Here is an 18835-nt window from a genome sequence, read left to right as displayed (position 1 = left end):
TTATTGCAAAATTCCCATACCTTCTTGGTGATTTCTCATGAGCAGCTCCTCACAGCACTGACTCCTTTTTCTTCACAGCACAGCCAACAAACTCCAACTCTCTCCTCACCCAGCTAACCCACTCTTTTGTAGCACTCGTCTTATTATTGGACACAGCTGTGGTCTATTCAGGGCAGGCCTGTTCCTAATCTTTGGTGATTAGCACAGCTGCAACTCCTCAGGGGTGAGATTGCCTTCTGCACTATTCTCTTACATTCTATCCCTTCACAAAGCTGTCTATACCAAGCACACATCCAGTTCAGTCCTCTAGATGATCTTGCTAGTTACTCATCAGAAGATGGTCTGGAGGATACCTGCTTGAGTGAAGCCTTCAAGCTCCATGGCCTAGAGATGCCCAGTTACAAGGCACTCTTGGGTTCAGCACACAAACATTATCAGAAGTGTCCTGATGTCATGAGGCACTTACCCCACTGTGGTTCTACTTCTGTAGTTTATTCCCATGTGTTGTTTCACCCTCCTCCCCCTTCAAAGCTAGATACACAAAGTTCATCAAATTACTATTCTCAACATGCATATATACTAACTGAACTGCCACAGAAAAAAATACCTTTAAAAATTTCATCTTCAGTTAAGAACAGTGTAAGATTATTCTCCCCAAGAAGATCTATCCTTGTACTCTGTGTACTTTTACAAATCCTGCAGGTTTTCTTCCCCACAACTAGAAACTAAAGCCGGATCCTTTTCATATTTCATGTGAATGATACTATTGAGAATGAGATTGGTACTTGAAGGGTAGAATAATAAAACTAGCCAGAGGCTATGGGAAATGCAGCAATGACATTTATTGGAATTTCTCCAGGCATTACATGAAAAAAATTTTAAGTGAAACAGAATAAAGCTCATTCAGTGCATCTTTAAAAAAAAGATGTATCTGAATAATCTCGATTCTTTGTAAGAGATGCTGCTGCAGTTCCTGCGATTAGATTTTTATGTACACATCAGCTAAAACTCACTCTGAACCAAACTGCAAAGAACTGCTTTTTCACTTGGCATTTCCCCATCTAGTACAATACGACATTCTTGAAATATCTAGACAGATTCCACATACTTTTATACACAGTGTTAAGACCTTTCACCCCAAATGTAAAAAGAGAGACTGTTAAGTAAATCAGTATCTTTAATCAAATAAAACATCATGGAAATAAAAAAAAAACAACAACAAAAAACCCAGGAGAGCCGAAGCCCCTGAGTTCCACAGCAGTGTGCAGCAAGTAAGCATTGTTGTTCCTCACTTTTATGGTAACATAAAGCATAATACTTAGAGAGCAGTGATATTCAGTCCTTGCTTTCTAAATTGGACAATCTGATGTGAAGACACTGCTGGATTTGGCACTTTGCTTAATTGGTTTTCTTACTAAAAAGAATAAGTGTTTCCTGAAATACAGTATAAACAGGAAGGGGTAACGTGAGCCACTGTAAAATGCAATTAAGGGTTCAGACATGCACTCCAAAATACTTGTCTATTTCACATTTGTCTAAGCTTTCTCAAAAATTCCACTCAAAAACATTTTCAAATCTATATGCAACTTTTTATATCTCTATAAACATAATTTCTCCCTTGAAATGATCAGAGTTTATCCCACCTTTTGTCCAGAACACACAAATTCATGACTTTTGTTTTAATAAAAAGACCACAAAGTAGTATTAAAACAGGAATAGCCTGGAAAGTGTTATTAAAACTGTGCCTGTACTTCAGGATCCCCTTTGAAATGTATAGCCACTGTATATGTGTGTGAAAACTGAAAGGTACATAATATCTGAGACTTGCTTGGTCCTCTCTTGTGCACTCACACTTAACTTCCTGCAACCCACCTCAATTTTCTTCTCAAACAAAATTTAAAACAGCTTTCTGCATCCCAATACAATTAGACAAGGCTTCTTTCAGCATTTCTTTGGTTAAATGAGAGCCCCTGACACACCTAACTCTTACACAGGCAAGTCTCCCGTGGAAAATTAACATCAGGATAAATCCCATCCCACTGTTGTGCTTCCTTTTTCTCCACCAACCATCACCACCAAGCCCAGGGCAGGTGGAAGCAAACAGGCCAGGAAGGAAGCGGCAGTCACTGCTAGCTCTTGCCTTTGCAGACACGATTCCTTAGCTCTGGGGGCAATGGAGGTGGAGCTATGATGCGCTGCTTGCTCGTTTCCAGTTCCAACATGCACCTGGAATTGCACTGCTGACCGCTGCAGCCCAGGCAGCGGGTGGCACTACAGCTCCTTCTGTGCAAACCGTGTCATGATACTGGTTCTGCACTACAGCTCCTTCTGTGCAAACCATGTCATGATACTGGTTCTGCACTACAGCTCCTTCTGTGCAAACCATGTCATGATACTGGTTCTGCTTATTGGTCTGTGCTCACAATGTCAGTAGAACTAAAAGAGAGGCACGCATGAGTTCACACAGGTTTTCCACAGAAGATGTGAAACATGCTGCTCTTTGGAGGGAAAATTACATTCTCTTTTCTTTTTTCTTCAAGTATTATTCAACATATTCAATATACATATATATATAAAGACACATTATCCTCATTTCACTACAAGACAAGCACATCCAAAATGAATTTGCAGATCACCATTATCTTTGTCTTCTCCAATTTCTCCTTTCCTTTAGGTCAACTCTAAATATACATCTACTCATCATAATTACATGTGAGAATCCTTTATTTCCCCCTTGTGATTTATTTACATAATCATAAAAAAATTTATAGCCTGAATTTGCATTCTGACACTTGAAGGCCCATCTGTAGCTATGGAGTGTCCCAGCACTATTTTTGGGTAATACCATTGCCTATTGCTAAGTAGCTATTGAAAGCAGCATACTCATTTTTTCGTTCCCTTTTTGTTTTTGAAGATGTGCTGCCTAGAAAACCCTGGTTTATGGCTTACTCCATATTTTATTATTTGGGTTGTAGTTTACTTCCTTCAGGAGCAGTTCACAGTCAGACAACACTTCTGCTGGCAAGTACTTCACTATCTGCTCAAGAGTCTTTTGATATGTTATCTTCTCCTGTTCCAGGGACTGAATTACAGTCTTCATTTTGTTCTCTCGTGTCAAAACAGTCTCCAGGCTGGCTTCCAGACTCTGAATTTTAGCGTGAGCAACCTGCAAACAATAACATTATCATAAATTGATACATTCTGAATAGTTTTCTTTTAATATTATTATATTATTATATAGTATCATAATATTAAAATTATGATGTTTTTACATAGCTACTTCTAAAGACATCTGTGTAGGCAGACAATACAAGGAATGCATACTGTGTATCAAAAACAAAATCTCCTCATAGTGACCAGATCAATCTGAAGAATTCCTCCGAGCTTTACAGAGGGAAGGAGACATACAAATTGTAGCAAGCAAGGGACAGCTGAGAGTAACAAGGAACTGGAGCCAGAGGGAGAAAAAGGAAATCAGCAGCTGAAGTAGCACTGGAAGACACGCAGTGTCTGAACAAGGGGAACCCTCTGTGATAAAGTAAGTTAGGATGAAGAGACTGGAGGGAAGAGAAACTCAACATTAAGTCTAGAAGCAGACTGTGTTCCCTATTCTCCAATTAAAGATCTACAGCTTCCTCTGACTAGTCAAAGAAACCCTGGACCACAGCAGCAGCAGTTTGCTCTGTGGGTACTGGAAGAATTCTGACTGCTCCTAGGAAAGGGTATAAGCAAAGGAATGAAGAAGTTATGCAAACAAAAAGGTGAAGAGGTTAAGCACTGAGAAAGATGCATTATTGCAGAGCACTCTGAAAGAGCAGGAAAGCTTTCATAGAGCCTTTCAAATTATTGAGCCACTCAATATTTCTATGCCTTCTCAGCCACTCAATTATTCTTTGCCTTTGGTGCATTTTCAGAACAGGGCTAAAAGCCACAGCTGCAGTAAATAAATAAAGAAAAATAAGAAAGAAAAATCAGTAGTAGTAAAAAGTTCAAGTGATTCCTGTTTTCAGTATCAAAAGAACAAAGCACCCTTAGCCTGTAAACACAAAAATAATGAGGACTTGATCTGCCCTTTTTTCCTACCATTTTTCTGTTTCAGAAGCTCAAAATGCTTTCTGAGCTCTTTGCAATGCTTGTTCAAATTAACAAATATAGCAAGAAATAGCCTGATGATGAAAAAAACAAGACTTTCTCTTTCAAGAAAATGCAAGACAATACAACATATTGCAACTGAAACAAGTCTTGGCCAAGCTATGAGACAAGGGGAAAATAGTGAAGGAGGAAGGGCTTTTTTAAAGCACAACTTGACCAGGAAAAGTCTGGTGGGCTTTCAGATGTAATCAGGTCTGCAGGGAGAGACCTCACCTTCCAAAGTAGGACTATGAGCTTCAGCAGAAGGAAACAAAACAACACTGCCTAAAAAGGCCTGGACTAAAGAAGTCTGCTGTACTGTGGATTATTTCTTAAACCTTTCCAACAGGGAAGCAGAGAGATGAAGGGACAGAGAACTCACTTTTCAGAAAGATAAGCAAATTTTGCCAACAGATTTTATGGCAGATAAGGGTAGAGAGATATCAAGAAGGAGAAGTCCAAGGAATGACAAAGGAGTTAGAAGTATGCCTAGCAGAAATGAATCATTGTAATTAAGAGAACTGCTCAACTCCACAAGGTCTTGCAGTAAGAAGACTTCTCACATACACTTAAAACAATACTTTTTCCTCTATTGGCTGAATCACAGAAATTATTTCACCATGAGCTTGTAGCCTAAGTCGTTTACCTGTAGCTTCTCCAACAAATCCATGTTTTGCCTCTTCAGATGATTGTTTGCCCTCTCCAGTTTCTCCAGAGGTTCACCTTCGTCACAGGGGCTCACATTTTCCTGCAGTTCATCCTGAAGAACATGATACTCTACTTCATAGGCATGGAGCTGTTTTGAAATATCCATCTCAAACACCTGCCATGAGAGAAATGACCATTTTTAATTACAGTAGGGAGGACTTATTCCATGTGAATGTTTGACTAAGAGTCAACTCTCCTTGATTAATGCTTTTCCTGTTCCCTTCAAAAAAGTATTTTAAGGTGATGTCTACAGTAAGAGCATTATAACAGAGTTGTAGCCATAATAAATCATAGACTTCAAAATAAATTGGATCATGCCTTGCACAATTACCAATACCATATCTTACTACAAGATGTATCATCAGAAAAGTCTTATGCAATGCAAGAATTTTATAATATGACAAAGTTTTATTGACTGTTGCTCAGGAATATTAAGAAGTTCAAGACATAATTTTTAAATCTGGGATTCATCAGATCTCTTTCTTCAAAACTGGATCCCTTGACTCCAAGAGCTCATTTACAGACTTCTGTAAAAACATTCTTCATGGTTACAGTTTCCATGTGCTCTATCCCTGCATGATGCCCGCTACTTTCTTATTGGGATACATCAGGGACAAAGCATTGTGAAGACCACAGAACTGAGTTTCTAAGAGTGAGCAATACAACAATGGGACATAAGGCCCTGATCTGTTTACAAATCTAGTTACAGCCTCTCAGCTTCAGAAAATTATCAAAGATTTTAGACTAGGATTGGAAGGATGTCTACAGTGACATCAATTTTCTGTTCCTTATCCTAGAGATCACAAACATTCCACCAACACAAGACACACACAGATTCCCTGACAAAACAAGTCCTGTATTACTTTCACTGTTCTGTTGTATTTAAATGAGATAAAACTTCAAATTATGTTGTGTTCAAGCTCAGTAAGTACCATTTTCCTCTACATAGCTACCTGATCAATCATCTGTGCATTACTGATCTGCATAATATCAACATTTTTCTTTCATTTCCCATTATAAGGGGATGGTCCTGGGAACTGTAAGACTGAGCCAAACAACTGCCCCCTGCAGCCAGGCTAGGTAGCAGCACAGGATACAGGCAGAGGATACAGATGTGGAAGGCTGCTCAGCATGAGAGCACACCCCAGGCCAGCTGAGCTGAGCTGCCCTGCCCTGCATGTAACCACAATTCAGCTCTGCAGGCATCATAACCCATTCTTACTCTATCAGACCTGGCTTTGCACAAAGCCATTTCTACCCTGCCCATACAGCAGGGCTGCTCTACAGCCCATGCAGAGCACTGAACAGATTTAATGTCTACGAGTATTAAAAATGTTAAACTACCATCTCTATTATTCCCAGAATCAATGAGTTGTGAAAGTCACCAAAGTGCCTGACACAGGTTTAGCATGGCAATGACTGTCAATGAAATGAGGAAATCAAGATTTACATTGTCTAAAAATGAATTCTTATCTAACAGCACCTGAAAGAGTCAAACCTGAACAAGCCACAGGAATGCACAAGTGTTTACTCCACTGCTGCACATGGACATGGTTTTCTAGAGCTCTTCTGTTATCTCTGAACTCCCACCTGAAGGGGGAGCGCTGATTGCAGTTTCACAATTAAGTGCTAGACAGGCTCACTCTCAATCTGCAGCTTCAATGCAGAAGAAATTAAGTTACAGATATGAAGATTCCAGCCACTGACAGTATTTCTCAAGAAGCTTAACATATCTTCTTCTGTGAAGACTTTTGCCTATAGTGTAGGCATTGTTCTTTTAAAGTAAACTAAATACAGGGGGAAAAAGTAAAGAGAAAAACATCCTTACCTGAGTAATAATTTTTTCCATTTGAGGTTTAGTCATATCTGGAATAGTGGTTTTAAGATAATCAACAATGTTCTCAAAACTCTCACATCCCATTATAGATGTTTCTTGACTGCTAAGTAGGCTCAGTGCTACTTTAAATATTACTTCTGTTCCTTGAAGAAAAATAATGTCTAAAAGAGAAAATAATTTAAAAATATTTTAATTTTGAAAATGGGAGCTAGAGTCACTGGATTAATACATATATTTACTGGGATGTTCTTTGTAATCAATCACAGTGCAGATGTATTCAGCTCAGAAGTGCAATCTGTCTTATTTCAACATGAGGATAAAGCATGAATTTTCTTTCATCCTACAGACGTGAGAGAGCATTAAGGAAAATACTGCATGCTTATTATGTCTGTAGCAGTTATCTGCAATAAGCATTTCATCACTGAATGCCAGAGACTTTATCCAACTGCTAACTGGTTTTAACTGCTCCTGTGACTGAAAAGCAGTTGGGGGTAGATCACAACACAACTCTTTTCTAGGCTGAAGCTAGTCCTTAAAAAAAATAATTTTGATTCCATAACCAGTTATATTATTTTCAAAATTCATAGTAGTGCTCTTACTGACTATAATCCAAGTCCTAAGTCCTAAACCCTTACTTTGAGGTACAATTACATGGATAAGAGAGGAAAGTCTGGGCTCTGCAGGTCAGTAGATACTGACTGTACAGAAATGGGAATCTTGAGGACAGTAAATAGAGATTCTGCCTCATGATCAGTGGTGGACTTGAAGTTACTGAGATGAAGGCAGCACATGGGCATTTCAAATAAACCTCCTGAGCTGTTGGCTCTGTCACACCACAGGGTGTTTGTTCAGAGCTACACAACTGAAGAAATTCAGTTCCTGATCCTGATACTCAAGAGGTGATCCCTGGCCTAATCCAGGATCACACAGCAGCACAAAGACACTGATGAGGCAGCCATCTCCCTCAAATGCAGCTCCTGAAATTCTCCCTTCTCAAGGCTATGATGGACATTCAAACAGCATAGATATAAGTATATAATTTGTGAAAGGTAGACAGTAGCCATTTGTTCCTGGTATATGACAATGGCCCATAAGACACTGAAAATTCAGGAACTCAAAGCATTAAGAACTAAAATAACACAGTAACTTTTCAATTTTAAAATGGGAACATGACTTGCTCAGCTTATTTACAGAGAAGTGAACACCATACCTCCTTCCCATCTTCCCCATCCATAAAAAATTCATTTAGGAAAGAAAAAAAAACAAGCAACAAAAAAGACAGAAACATAAAATGCTCAAGTGTCCCAGAATTCAGAAATCCCACTGGGAAACAGATATTCACATGACTGGTACACCACTGAGAAAGAGATACACCAATCATTTGTTCACCCAGACAGCAGCCAAAAAGTGTTTGCTGTAAATGGAAAAAAACTCTCTGCAACTGAGAAAGCACTGGGTAAAAAACCAAAAAAAAAAAAAAATTTAAAATCTTAAAAGTAAACCTAACTAACCAAAACCCTCTTCCTACCCCCAAGCCAACACACCACACAAATTGAGAACCTAACACACTCTAGTATTGAAACATGAGACAAAGTCAGGTTGAATTTCCTAAGAAAGGACAAAAGGTGCCCTATGAAAACAAAGATCAAAGGGGAAAAAAGTATCTGATTTATGAGGAAGCACCTTACATGTACATTTAGATTCTTGGTGAGTATACAAGTACAGTGAGTTTTGCATTAAAAAATAAATTTAAATTAAAAGAAAAGGTGCATCACTAGAGATTTGACTAAGCTGAAAGTTCTTGTGGATAAGAAAAGAACACAAAAATAATTACTTGACATTCTGACACTGTAAATGCTACCAGGAATAATCAATATTTAGGCTTCTGTACTAGACGTTACCCGAAGAGAAATTTTTAATGAAAAAACTATCTAAAGGAAATCAGAGGCATATTATGAATTGGAAATTGTTCAATATGTAAGTGAATACCAAAACCAGCCTTTAAGTTCAAATTTGCTTGATTTTTTTTAGAAAGCAGTTTAGAATGAGAATTCAGAAATGCATTTTCTTTTTTTCAGTTTGCAAGTTTGGCAAGATGAACTTTTCTATTGATATAAACTGAATACATTTGCATAAAATACATTTGCAACAATAACCTTTCTGCTGTTTACACTTCAGAAGTCTCTTAGGTAGTAAGAGAAGATATAATTATTTGCTAAAGTCTGATGTTTCAATAAATACCTTTTGGATTTTCCTCTTACAAAGGAGCTGACATCCCACTGTGAAAAGTGTTGCTACTTGCCACACACAGCCATCACCCCAAATGTCCCCAGCATGTAGAAAACTACCCCTGGAGTGCTTCAAAACACAATGGATATTGTTCTGTTTATTATTTCAATAGAATAAACTTTCTTACCAAACACTCTGGCTACAAATCCTAATGAAAATTGAGATGCGAACAGCGTAAGAAACCACGGTGCAGCATAAAGACTGGGACTGATTTCATTCTCTTCAAGATGATTATACAGGTCTCTGTGATAATCATGTAGAAGCCTTGAGAGCTGATACATCTGAATCTACAGAGCATGAGGGGATTGGAGGGGGGAGAAAGTAAAGAAACAAAAGTTCAGCTTTACTCACTTTTCCAAATTATTCCTATTTCATTCAAGGGAAATTAACTGCAGTACAGATGGCACAGTAAAATGAAGCTTAATTGCCTCCCGGGGCCTCAAGTGGTATTTACTCATGTATAAACAACCTGCCACTAATGAATTAAAACCAACAGGGCAGTCAATAACAAAGAACAGTTTGAACCTGATTACTAATGAAGTATATTTCAGATTCACAGGCTTAAGGTAAGAAGGGAATATATTGCTTCAACTTTGTCAACAAACCAGAGCTTCCAGCCTTGCAGCAATGAAAGTAGTCGTACTTCTTCCAAGATGTCAAAACCATGAGTTGTGACTAAATTTACACATTTCAGCTGTTATTCTTTGAATTTTGGCCTTATTTTTACTGCATTTAAAACTCCAGTGCTACAGTCATCACAACTTTAGACAGTTTCTGTACCCACAGAATACATTTTACACAGAGATTTCCCAGCACATCTCCCAGGGGTCCTGTGGAATTTAAGATACTGATGCAAAATAGTGTTGCTGTACAACCTATCAAAGGTTGCAAGGGAAAGTGGTTGAAAGGTGGTCTTCATGGCTAAAAATAGCACTCTGTGGTAAGTTATTTCCTTGCAATGCTTCTCTCAGAAAGCAGAAGATAAGAAGCAGACATGTATTGATTAATTGCCAGGTCCAATTTTATTGTCAATAGCGCTTTATGCTTAAGGTGAATCTGCTCCTCAATAAGAAAACGACTTCAGATTCAGCTATTTTCCTATTTTAGAGTTCATGATGGTTCCCTACCAAAGTTGAGTGCACTTGAAGCTACCTGTTCATCAGCACTGCACACAAGCAGAGGGATCACTTTCATTTAGGCAAATCAGCTAAATTTGTGCATGCATTTGAGTTCTTGCTTTAATTGTGTAAGATACCAATTAAGCCCAGTTTGGACAGTGTCAATAAAAAACACATGTGTGAAGTCAGAATTGCATCACAGAGCAGTAAAACAATTGGGATAGTTCATTATGGACTAAGGATCTAGATTACTACTTTTTCCAGACAACAACTAAAAAATCTAAATCTAATAAGTTTTCATTATCCTGAAGAATTATCCAACATTTTTCTTCTACAGGACTGAAGCCAATTCTGCCTATAAGCTTGCTTGTGTTTCAGTGTTGTAAATGCAAAAGAATTTGCAGTACTCTACTCCTATTAGAAAACAACCCAAATATAGTAATATAGTAAAATATAGTAAATTTCTCCTGAGCAGACAAATCTTTCCTTTAACAGAAGAACTGCCTAGAAGCAAACTGTGGGGAAAGACAGCTCATTTAATTTAAAAGGCAAACAGTACTACAAGTGGTAAACTTTCTCAAATTTAAGTGTTCTTACTAGGAGGTTCTGCCAATGAAACAGTCGCACTCATTTGAACTAAAGTGTCAAATCTTGGACATGTGAAAGTTCTAAAATCATCAGCTGTTGGAAGTCTACAACTGCAGTATAACACACACTAACTTAGCATCTACTAGGGGAAAAAAACCCCACAAACATGCATTTATCACACTTTGACCCTCACAGGTTTAAAACATATTTGTGTGGGGAAATGGAACAAGAGGAGGTAAAACAATGCTTTTTATGGCTGTTCACTCTTAACTTATCAACAACAAACTTGTTATAGCATACTTACATCCACAGTCCTCTAGTGTTTTCAGAATAAGCACATACAGTTTCTTTAACTACAATCTATTCCATTGCTCTGGACATTTGCCAAATAAGCACCCAAAGTGACTGGCCATGAAAAGTGGGATTAAACTTTCACTTTAGTTTTACTTAATTATAAATGTTTGCTATGCAGGGAGCATGGGGAAAAAAGGAGACTTTTCTTTCTGCTGCTTTGTTTTCTCTTCCTCCACTGTGGATTATACAAGGTTTAACTCATCAATGGTGTATTCCTTTATAATATAAAGGGTTTAGATAATATTATAATTATTCAAATCGGGGGACAATTGCATGCCAAGGTGAAAGATGTCTCAAACTTTAAACCCTAAAATTTATACAGATCGGAAAAATTTTTTGTATCCCTCCTAAACAGTCTTGAGTAGCTATAGCTAGCTGTTAAATAATATTGCAGAGCATGCATCATTGCATAAGATAATTAAACGATTAAAGAGTCATCTGTTTTCTCTCTCTGTTGAGGGTGATGGAGCAGAAGACTACAAGAGAAAGAGCTAAAATGAGGAGTCAAGGCAGAGCAGCCTCAAGTACAAGTGCCTGCAGAATACACTGACTGGCCACTGTGTGTCACTATTGACTTGACTTGGCCTTACAAGAGAGAAATCTACATGCAAGTGCTCACAGACTGAAGAAAAACAAAATCTAATTAGTTTTTAAACTCCATCCATATGTGACAAAGAATATCAGTTTTTTTTTCTGGCATAAGGAAGAGAGAGCAGTGAGGAAGAGAAAAAGAAAGGCAAAACAGCAGAAAGCAGAATTTCTGGAGAGATGACAGGTCTGTGTGACAGGAAAAACTCTGCAACTTTTAAACTCCTCTGTTTGCAAATTGAAAGACAGAGAGGGGCTTGACAGTAAAATATACATGTACCTCAAAACCTCCAAAACAGTATAAAAAGCTTCATAAGGCCCTGGAGAACCTAAGCAACCCCTACAAGGGCTCAAAAGTAATTTAAAACTCTGGTTTGCTCCAGAAGGGCTGACTTACCTGTAGGGACATCATGTCTGGTCTGTACTGTTTACGGAAGCCAAGGTCATACATGAGGAATTTCAGCATTTCAAAGGCCTGCTCTTCACTCATATGTAGAAGCAGCACTCCAGCTACAAAACTTATACCTTGACAATAACCAACTTCTTTGTCCAGCAAAGAATATGCTTTCAAGAGATTAAATAGTGATAGCTGTCCTGCTCCCAGGTGCGTGGAAAAGTAAGGATGTGTAGGGAATGTCCGTCCTGATGTAAAAAGAGAGGAGTAGTTGATACTCAATTTTTCTGAAGAAAAACCCCAGTCCATCTGACAAACAGCATTTCTCCTCCCTCAGCTTCTCTTTGCTTTCATATGCAGTTTGCCTTCAATCAGATCAATCTGTATCTTACCACTGATTTTGGACTGTACCTTTTGAACCCACTTAATATTCTCATCTGCACAGAACTTGCAGAAGCAGTTGCTGATTTCTCTTTTCAGACAGATGGAGAAGGGCATAAATATGAATGGCATAGCCTAAGAGATCATCTGCTTCCAGGACTCTAAGTGGCATACACAGAATGTGTCCTGATGACATAGAAAATGAAGCTCATAGAGCAGCATTTATCTTCAGCAGCAGCTTCTATTATGACTGGTGTGTTTATCACTCAAAGACCCACAAACTAGTGGGAAAGAACAGACTTACCTAGATCTACAAGGATGGCATGTTGTTGAGCAGTCAGCTGTTTCAGAAGTTCTTTGTAAGAGATGTCAGGAGGCTGCTGCTTGTTTGGCAGCCTGTGCCTGACTCGGTGTTGCACAGCCAAAAATTGCCAAATTTCTCCCCGACGACTTTTTGGTACACCTGCAGGTCAGCCAAAAAACAAGAGGCCTAAGCAGGGGGATGCTTTTAGTGCTACAACAAAAGAATTTGCTTTGTTATAATTTTGGCTGAACCACTCTGGAGGATCCCTTACAAAGTGAACTCCACTCTTCAGTGTGTTCAGTCAGTAGCCACAGCTCAGTCCAACAAACTAAATACGAACTACAAACTTAAGGGCAATTATACTGAGCAGTATCCTGGGAAACTGAGGTACAGACATCCCTTGCTTTGCCACTTCTGAGCTGTCAGTCTCCAGAAGGAAAAGATGTACAACTACACTCAGAATGTAGAATGACCTGTTTAGAAAAGCTGAACTTAATTCAGAAGTGTAAAATTCGGGGAAGTCCAACTCCTCTTTCCTTTTGCAAAGGACTGCCCATGTCAGTCCATAGATGTGGGGAGATACATCCCCCTTCAGTATCTGACTTTGTAAACCAACCTCTGAAAGTCAAAATGTCAACTCTGCTAATACCTTCCAGGTAAACAATTATTTAACAAGAAGACAAGTTAATAACCATATCCTTGTTCCCAACTCTGAACTGCAATCCAACAGTAGAAAGCAGGGTATCAAGGTAAATAATTTGTTGGCAGACTTCTGCAGGTCACTAACAGGAACTGCTTTATATCTACAATAATTTACTTTGGTAGCAATTTAAACTTCCCTTCTGTACCATAGCTAGATTACACCGAATTATTTTTCAGCATCTGTAACACAGACATGAGATTCTATGGAAGAGAGCAGAGCAGTGCAATCAGGCCCTACAGCTGCATTATACTAACAAGACCCTCTGGATACCCTCTTGGCCTATGGCTAGTCCACAGGAATATCTACTTCAAGACAAAATTCCCAGCCTTTCACTCCAGGAAATGAAATACAAAGTGACCATATTCCAGACTCTCCAAAACTTGGCTCTGATTCCTCTAGGTTTTGAGCACAGTCCAAAGTAGACATTATGGTCTTGCTGTCTCAGTAGGCAAGTAAACTCAGAATTAGATCCACTGAGCAGAAACCAAAAGGTCATAGCATTGGCTGCAGAGGCTCCAAGTTCAGTCTTGAATGTAATGACACATGGAAACAAGATGCTACTTTCAGGAGTATGACTATACATGTTTCTGCATTGCTGACATTGCAACCTGCAGACACAGCAGAACCTATTTTCTGCTCTGCAGGAGAAGGCAGCACCTTTGTGAAAAGAAGGCAGTTTTTTGCTACTGCAAAAAGTGTATTGCTGATTTCTGTTGTTATCAGAAGGGAGCAAAAAATATGATCTTGAGACTTCAGAGCTAAAAGCCCTCCTACATAAATACCTTCTTTTAAAGTGGAATGAATATCTTCCATGTCACATCGGATTTTGGCTCTGCAGTTTAGTAACTTTTTATCCCAAATATTTATGGCATCTTTCTGACATGTGCCAACTTCATCATAGTCCAGTTTTACTTTTCTTGATTGGAGCTCATCTCTGCTTGCTAGAACACAGAACAAAAAGGAAGAGCACATGGAAAACCAGAATATCAGAAAACTACAAGATAACAACAAATACACATAAGCCCATTCAACGTAGATATATCTATCCAACAATCTGACTGGTGATAAATACATCTAGACTTCTTTAGTTTATAGCTTAGTTGGTGACAGTTGTCATAAGATGTTGCATATAACAATTTAAATTCTCTTGCTGGGTCATGAATATTAGCAATTCATGAAGCACATCAAAATATTTTTTAAGCTTGAGGAAAAAAAAATCCACTAAACAAAACCCCACAGCACCTCCTCTGCAAAAACACCTTTGATCGCTTTATTCTTATTTTTATTGAACATTACAACTGTTTTGAGTATGGAAAGTCCCAAACATGTGAATGTTTGCATTAGAGATTTAGGCAAGCAGGCTAGGCAAATCTTCTAAACTGAAGTCAGTCAGAACTGACTGATTCCAGTTCTTACACGTCCCTTAAGAGAGTGAGAAGAGCTCTTGGCACTGGCATCATCAGGCAGACCAGTGCAAACAGAATGAACCAGCATGAACCATTGGTGCTGAAGCACAGACTCTTGCTGTTATAAACTTACAAGCTTTGCTGCATAGGACTACCTGGTACAAAGTATTTATTATATTACTTCTAAAATAAAGCTGCATTGTCACCTTAGCATTTCATGGAGAAGCAGTTTTCATTTCCATTACTAAGAAATTAACTCTGAGTATTTTATTATTCATGATGCACATGCAGAAAAACACTCCAGTTCCACTAACTACTGGTACAAAAAACTGAAACCAAGACTTGAATATGTCTTAATTTAGAGAGATTTGTTTAATTGCCACTGGAGTGAACTGTACATTCTACAACATCACCTCTGAAATGCAGCTGAGTTTATTCCAAATTTGCCTTGATCTGTGCACACTACTTCTTGCAGAAGCCCCCATTCTCTTACAAATGCATCCCCTTTCCCACCATCACCTCTAGGTGAAAGCAAACTCTCACTCACATTTTATACATCCTGCAAAGCAAGACCATCTGTTCCTTCGCCTACTCATCTCACTTCAGCTAGAGTCAATATTGGATCAATCCACAGGATCATTGCCTAGTCCACTCCAAAAATGAGAAATTATTTCCAAAACCCCAATGTTACACCTCTGAGATCTTACCCACTCAAGACTACAGGGGCCCCTGCAGAAGCAGGTATTATGCAAAGAGCAGTGCACTGCCATAAAAATGGGAGTGGGACCTTACCACAGGAATTTGCAGTTCAGCTGGGGCGATTCCAAATGCTGCCCCACTGCTGTATGATTTCACCCAAGAATTCTCACTCTTGTCAGCAGCATGCAACAGATCCAAGCCAGCAGTAAGATATTTCAGTGTGACAACAAACTCCCTCATTAACTGTGCAGTTCAGTTAGCCCTGTGAAAGCCAGCCAGTGTGCCTGTCAATATACGTGCTCTCCCTACTACCCCATCCTTCACTGTTTTCAACCACCCTTGTTAACATTTTTCCTAATCATTGCTAGGTGGCCTGCTACTTTTTGCAGCTCTTATATTTCTAGATGACCTACTGGAAAAAGGAGCTTCTAGCTTCTCAGAAAAAAAAGAAAGTGAGTTTGTGCAATTGACAGAACTTACCTTCTGTAAAATAAAGAACTAATAGCATTCAAGTCTCCTCGACAGCAAAAGGAATACGAAAAGAGGTTTTATTAATATTTGGTACATAAAAGTCAACAAATGATTAACAGAAATCCACTAGAAACAGTTTCACAGCAATTCCAGTCTTAAACCAGTCTAATATATACAGCTAATAAATTCCCAGCTAGGAACCTGACTTCAAGTAAAGAAATTTTTGCATTTCTGTTACTACATTTCCCTGTCCTGAGATCTACATTTAATTGTAGGCTAGGATGCAAAGAACCACCCAAACCTATACTTGTTTGGAATGTATCATCAGCTCTGCCCATGTCCTGTCCATAAAATGGCCCATGTTATAACAGACCACTGGAAGGAAACCTAGAGATAGGTGTTAGAACAGTTTACTTTTCACCCTTTTAAAATAAGATGATGAATTCTAGCTAGCAAGAGCACCAGTTTCAGCAGGGCTACTCATGAACCTGAATACAAGAATGGAGACATGCTCCTCAGAGCACAAACCAAGAATGTGGGCTGGCAAATGTGTGCCAGTTTGGCATCTCCACTGCCAACACTCCTGTTTTCACCATGAACGATCAGGTGGGAAAAACTTGATTTCTACATGTTACAGAATGGAAGCAACTTGTAACTGAGTCTTAAGGAACTGGAGTGATTTAACAGTTTTCAGTACCCTCAGCCACACAGGGTAAGTATAGCAAAGTGTTTATCCCTCAGCAGCTCCAAGTATCAGAGGGAATAACATTAAATTAGTCACCACAGCAGATCTCCAGCTTCCTCACCCCACAAAAATAGACTATTTGCTAAAATGGTTTATGAAATGAAGATTTTGGCTGAAGTTCTCTCTAGACATTCCCTATGAATCTAGGAGTTTCTACAGAACTGTGTGTCAACAGGGAGACAAACTGTAGAGAGAAACAGCACTGAGAAATACACTACATGTGTAGGAAATACATTCAAGGATATATGCTTGTAGGGACATCGAAATACTTCTGTCCTGATGCTTTTCTTTCCTCTCCCTGCCTTCCCAGTAAGCTAGCCTAAAGAAGGAAAAAGAGTTAACTGATCTTAACAAGATCATTATGTTTGAAGTAGTATGGTAGTGTGAAGAATCAGACTACCAGATAGGTTATACAGCATAAAGGAGAAGATGAAGGCAGCAGTTGTAGAGAGGACACTTGGAATTTTCAACTTACACCAAGAGCTGGTTAGTCTATTATACTGTCTATTATAGTGAAGAATTATGTATGCTAGGATAGACATTGCATCCCATCTTTTATTTGTGTGAATCTTGACCAGCCTTAATAAAATATCCGAGCCAGAAGCTGAGGCAGTTGACAATCAGAATGGTCAACGTTAGATCCCTCACTAACAGCACTCAATTTTCAGTGTACAGTGCTCATGTTCCAAAAAACCAGACATACCTCAAGAGAAAGTTGCTCAAAAATCATATTTGGATTCAAGCATTAATAAATTACCACTGTGATGTGGTTAATGAAGAACAAAAAGCCTGGAGAGAAAGGCCATGAGCTGCAAAGGACTGAAACGAGATAGAAAGGGTAAGGTTTACCATACCTATGTGTTCACACAGCACCTGTTCTCCTCACTCCATTTCACATTAGAACTCCTACACTCAGACAGATACAACACAGACTGCGGCATCCTTTGTCTAACATGCACCCAAAGAGGAAAATTTAATCACTTTCTTCTGTCACTAAGATTAGTCATTTAAAATCAGGTAGACAGAGAACGTGGTAGACTGTGAGACAGGACTAGGAAACCACAGGTTTTTTTCTAGTACTGTTAACTAAAAAGTTACAGAACCACATATCTGTTTGAGGTGCCCAACACCAGAACAATTTCCATCTTCAGGCAGCAGAATCTGCAATAGCTTTTAGGGGTATTTTCTAAATAGCTAACCTTCCAGCTTCTGGTTTTCTTTTTCCATTCGAAGTAACAGAATTTGTTGATGGATCGCTTTTCTCCAAAGACTTTGTAGTTCTTCTGAGTTTTTCCTCTCTCCAGTTTTATCTGGACCATCCTCATTTTGCAATACTAGAACAAGAGGGTCTTCCTCCAGGGGTGGAGCAAGAGGGGATAAAGGTAACAATTCACTTCCATCATGACCATCTGCAAAGAATCAGAGAGCTATTACAGGAAACTCAGATTGTTTGACATATCATGAAAATCTGTCATAACAGAACAATAATAGCTGTCTTTTACATTCAGCAGTGACTTGCTGCTTCCAAAACCAGAGAAAATGCAGTGCAACAGTAGAGAATTATTTTTTAAGTGTTTTGTTTGCATTAATAAAGTTATATTTAAATTAAGTAGAGTTAGGTAAAGGGTCACCCAGTATTTCAAACCTTTCCCCTGCCAGCTCCTTCCAGTTACCACAAGACATGTATCCATAAAGCCTCCTTTACAGTTGAGCTTGTTTACTGCTATGATATACCATGGGTTCTACATTAAAGCTACTTTTTCCATCTGCTAACTGCACTACAGAGAGTGCTATAGCACTTTGTGGTCACTAAATATAGAGCTTACCATTTGCCTATGGTTTTGATTTCTGCCAAATGGAAATTTATGAATAGCATGATTTCAGCTGTTTCAGGAGTTTCTACCTCAAACGGCTTAAAGCTGTAAGAATTATTAACACAATCAACAGGTGCTATGTGCACTACAAGGACAAGATATAAAACTTACCAAACACTCCTATTATGTACACAGGTCAGGGTAAAAAATTCCTAACTGTTAAAAATATTATCTTTGTCAGAAAGAGACCTGTCTTAGTTTCCTTTGCTACAGCAGCTATGGCAGATTGCAATTCATTTAATTTT

General features: G+C 38.7%; 1 protein-coding gene across 5 annotated transcripts in view; it reads right to left on the bottom strand.

Moving 5' to 3' along the window:
* Positions 1-1159: 1159 nt before the first annotated feature.
* Positions 1160-18835, bottom strand: part of TBC1D4 (TBC1 domain family member 4) — a 100352-nt gene continuing 82676 nt past the window's right edge. For 3 of the 5 annotated variants that reach the window (XM_071431068.1, XM_071431069.1, XM_071431070.1), the window contains 8 exons: positions 17916-18125; positions 14178-14336; positions 12693-12851; positions 12011-12255; positions 9093-9252; positions 6668-6837; positions 4778-4954; positions 1160-3166 (listed from right to left, as the gene is read on the bottom strand). In XM_071431068.1, the coding sequence (XP_071287169.1) occupies positions 2939-3166; positions 4778-4954; positions 6668-6837; positions 9093-9252; positions 12011-12255; positions 12693-12851; positions 14178-14336; positions 17916-18125 (1508 nt within the window). In that variant the 3' untranslated portion in view covers positions 1160-2938. The other 2 variants (XM_071431072.1, XM_071431071.1) reach the window with 2 other exon arrangements.

The sequence above is a fragment of the Agelaius tricolor genome, unplaced genomic scaffold (assembly GCF_023055355.1).
Source record: "Agelaius tricolor isolate 1412-34295 unplaced genomic scaffold, bAgeTri1.0.p SCAF_7, whole genome shotgun sequence".
Classification (NCBI taxonomy): Eukaryota; Metazoa; Chordata; class Aves; order Passeriformes; family Icteridae; genus Agelaius; species Agelaius tricolor.
This window is presented reverse-complemented; position numbering and strand designations above follow the sequence as displayed.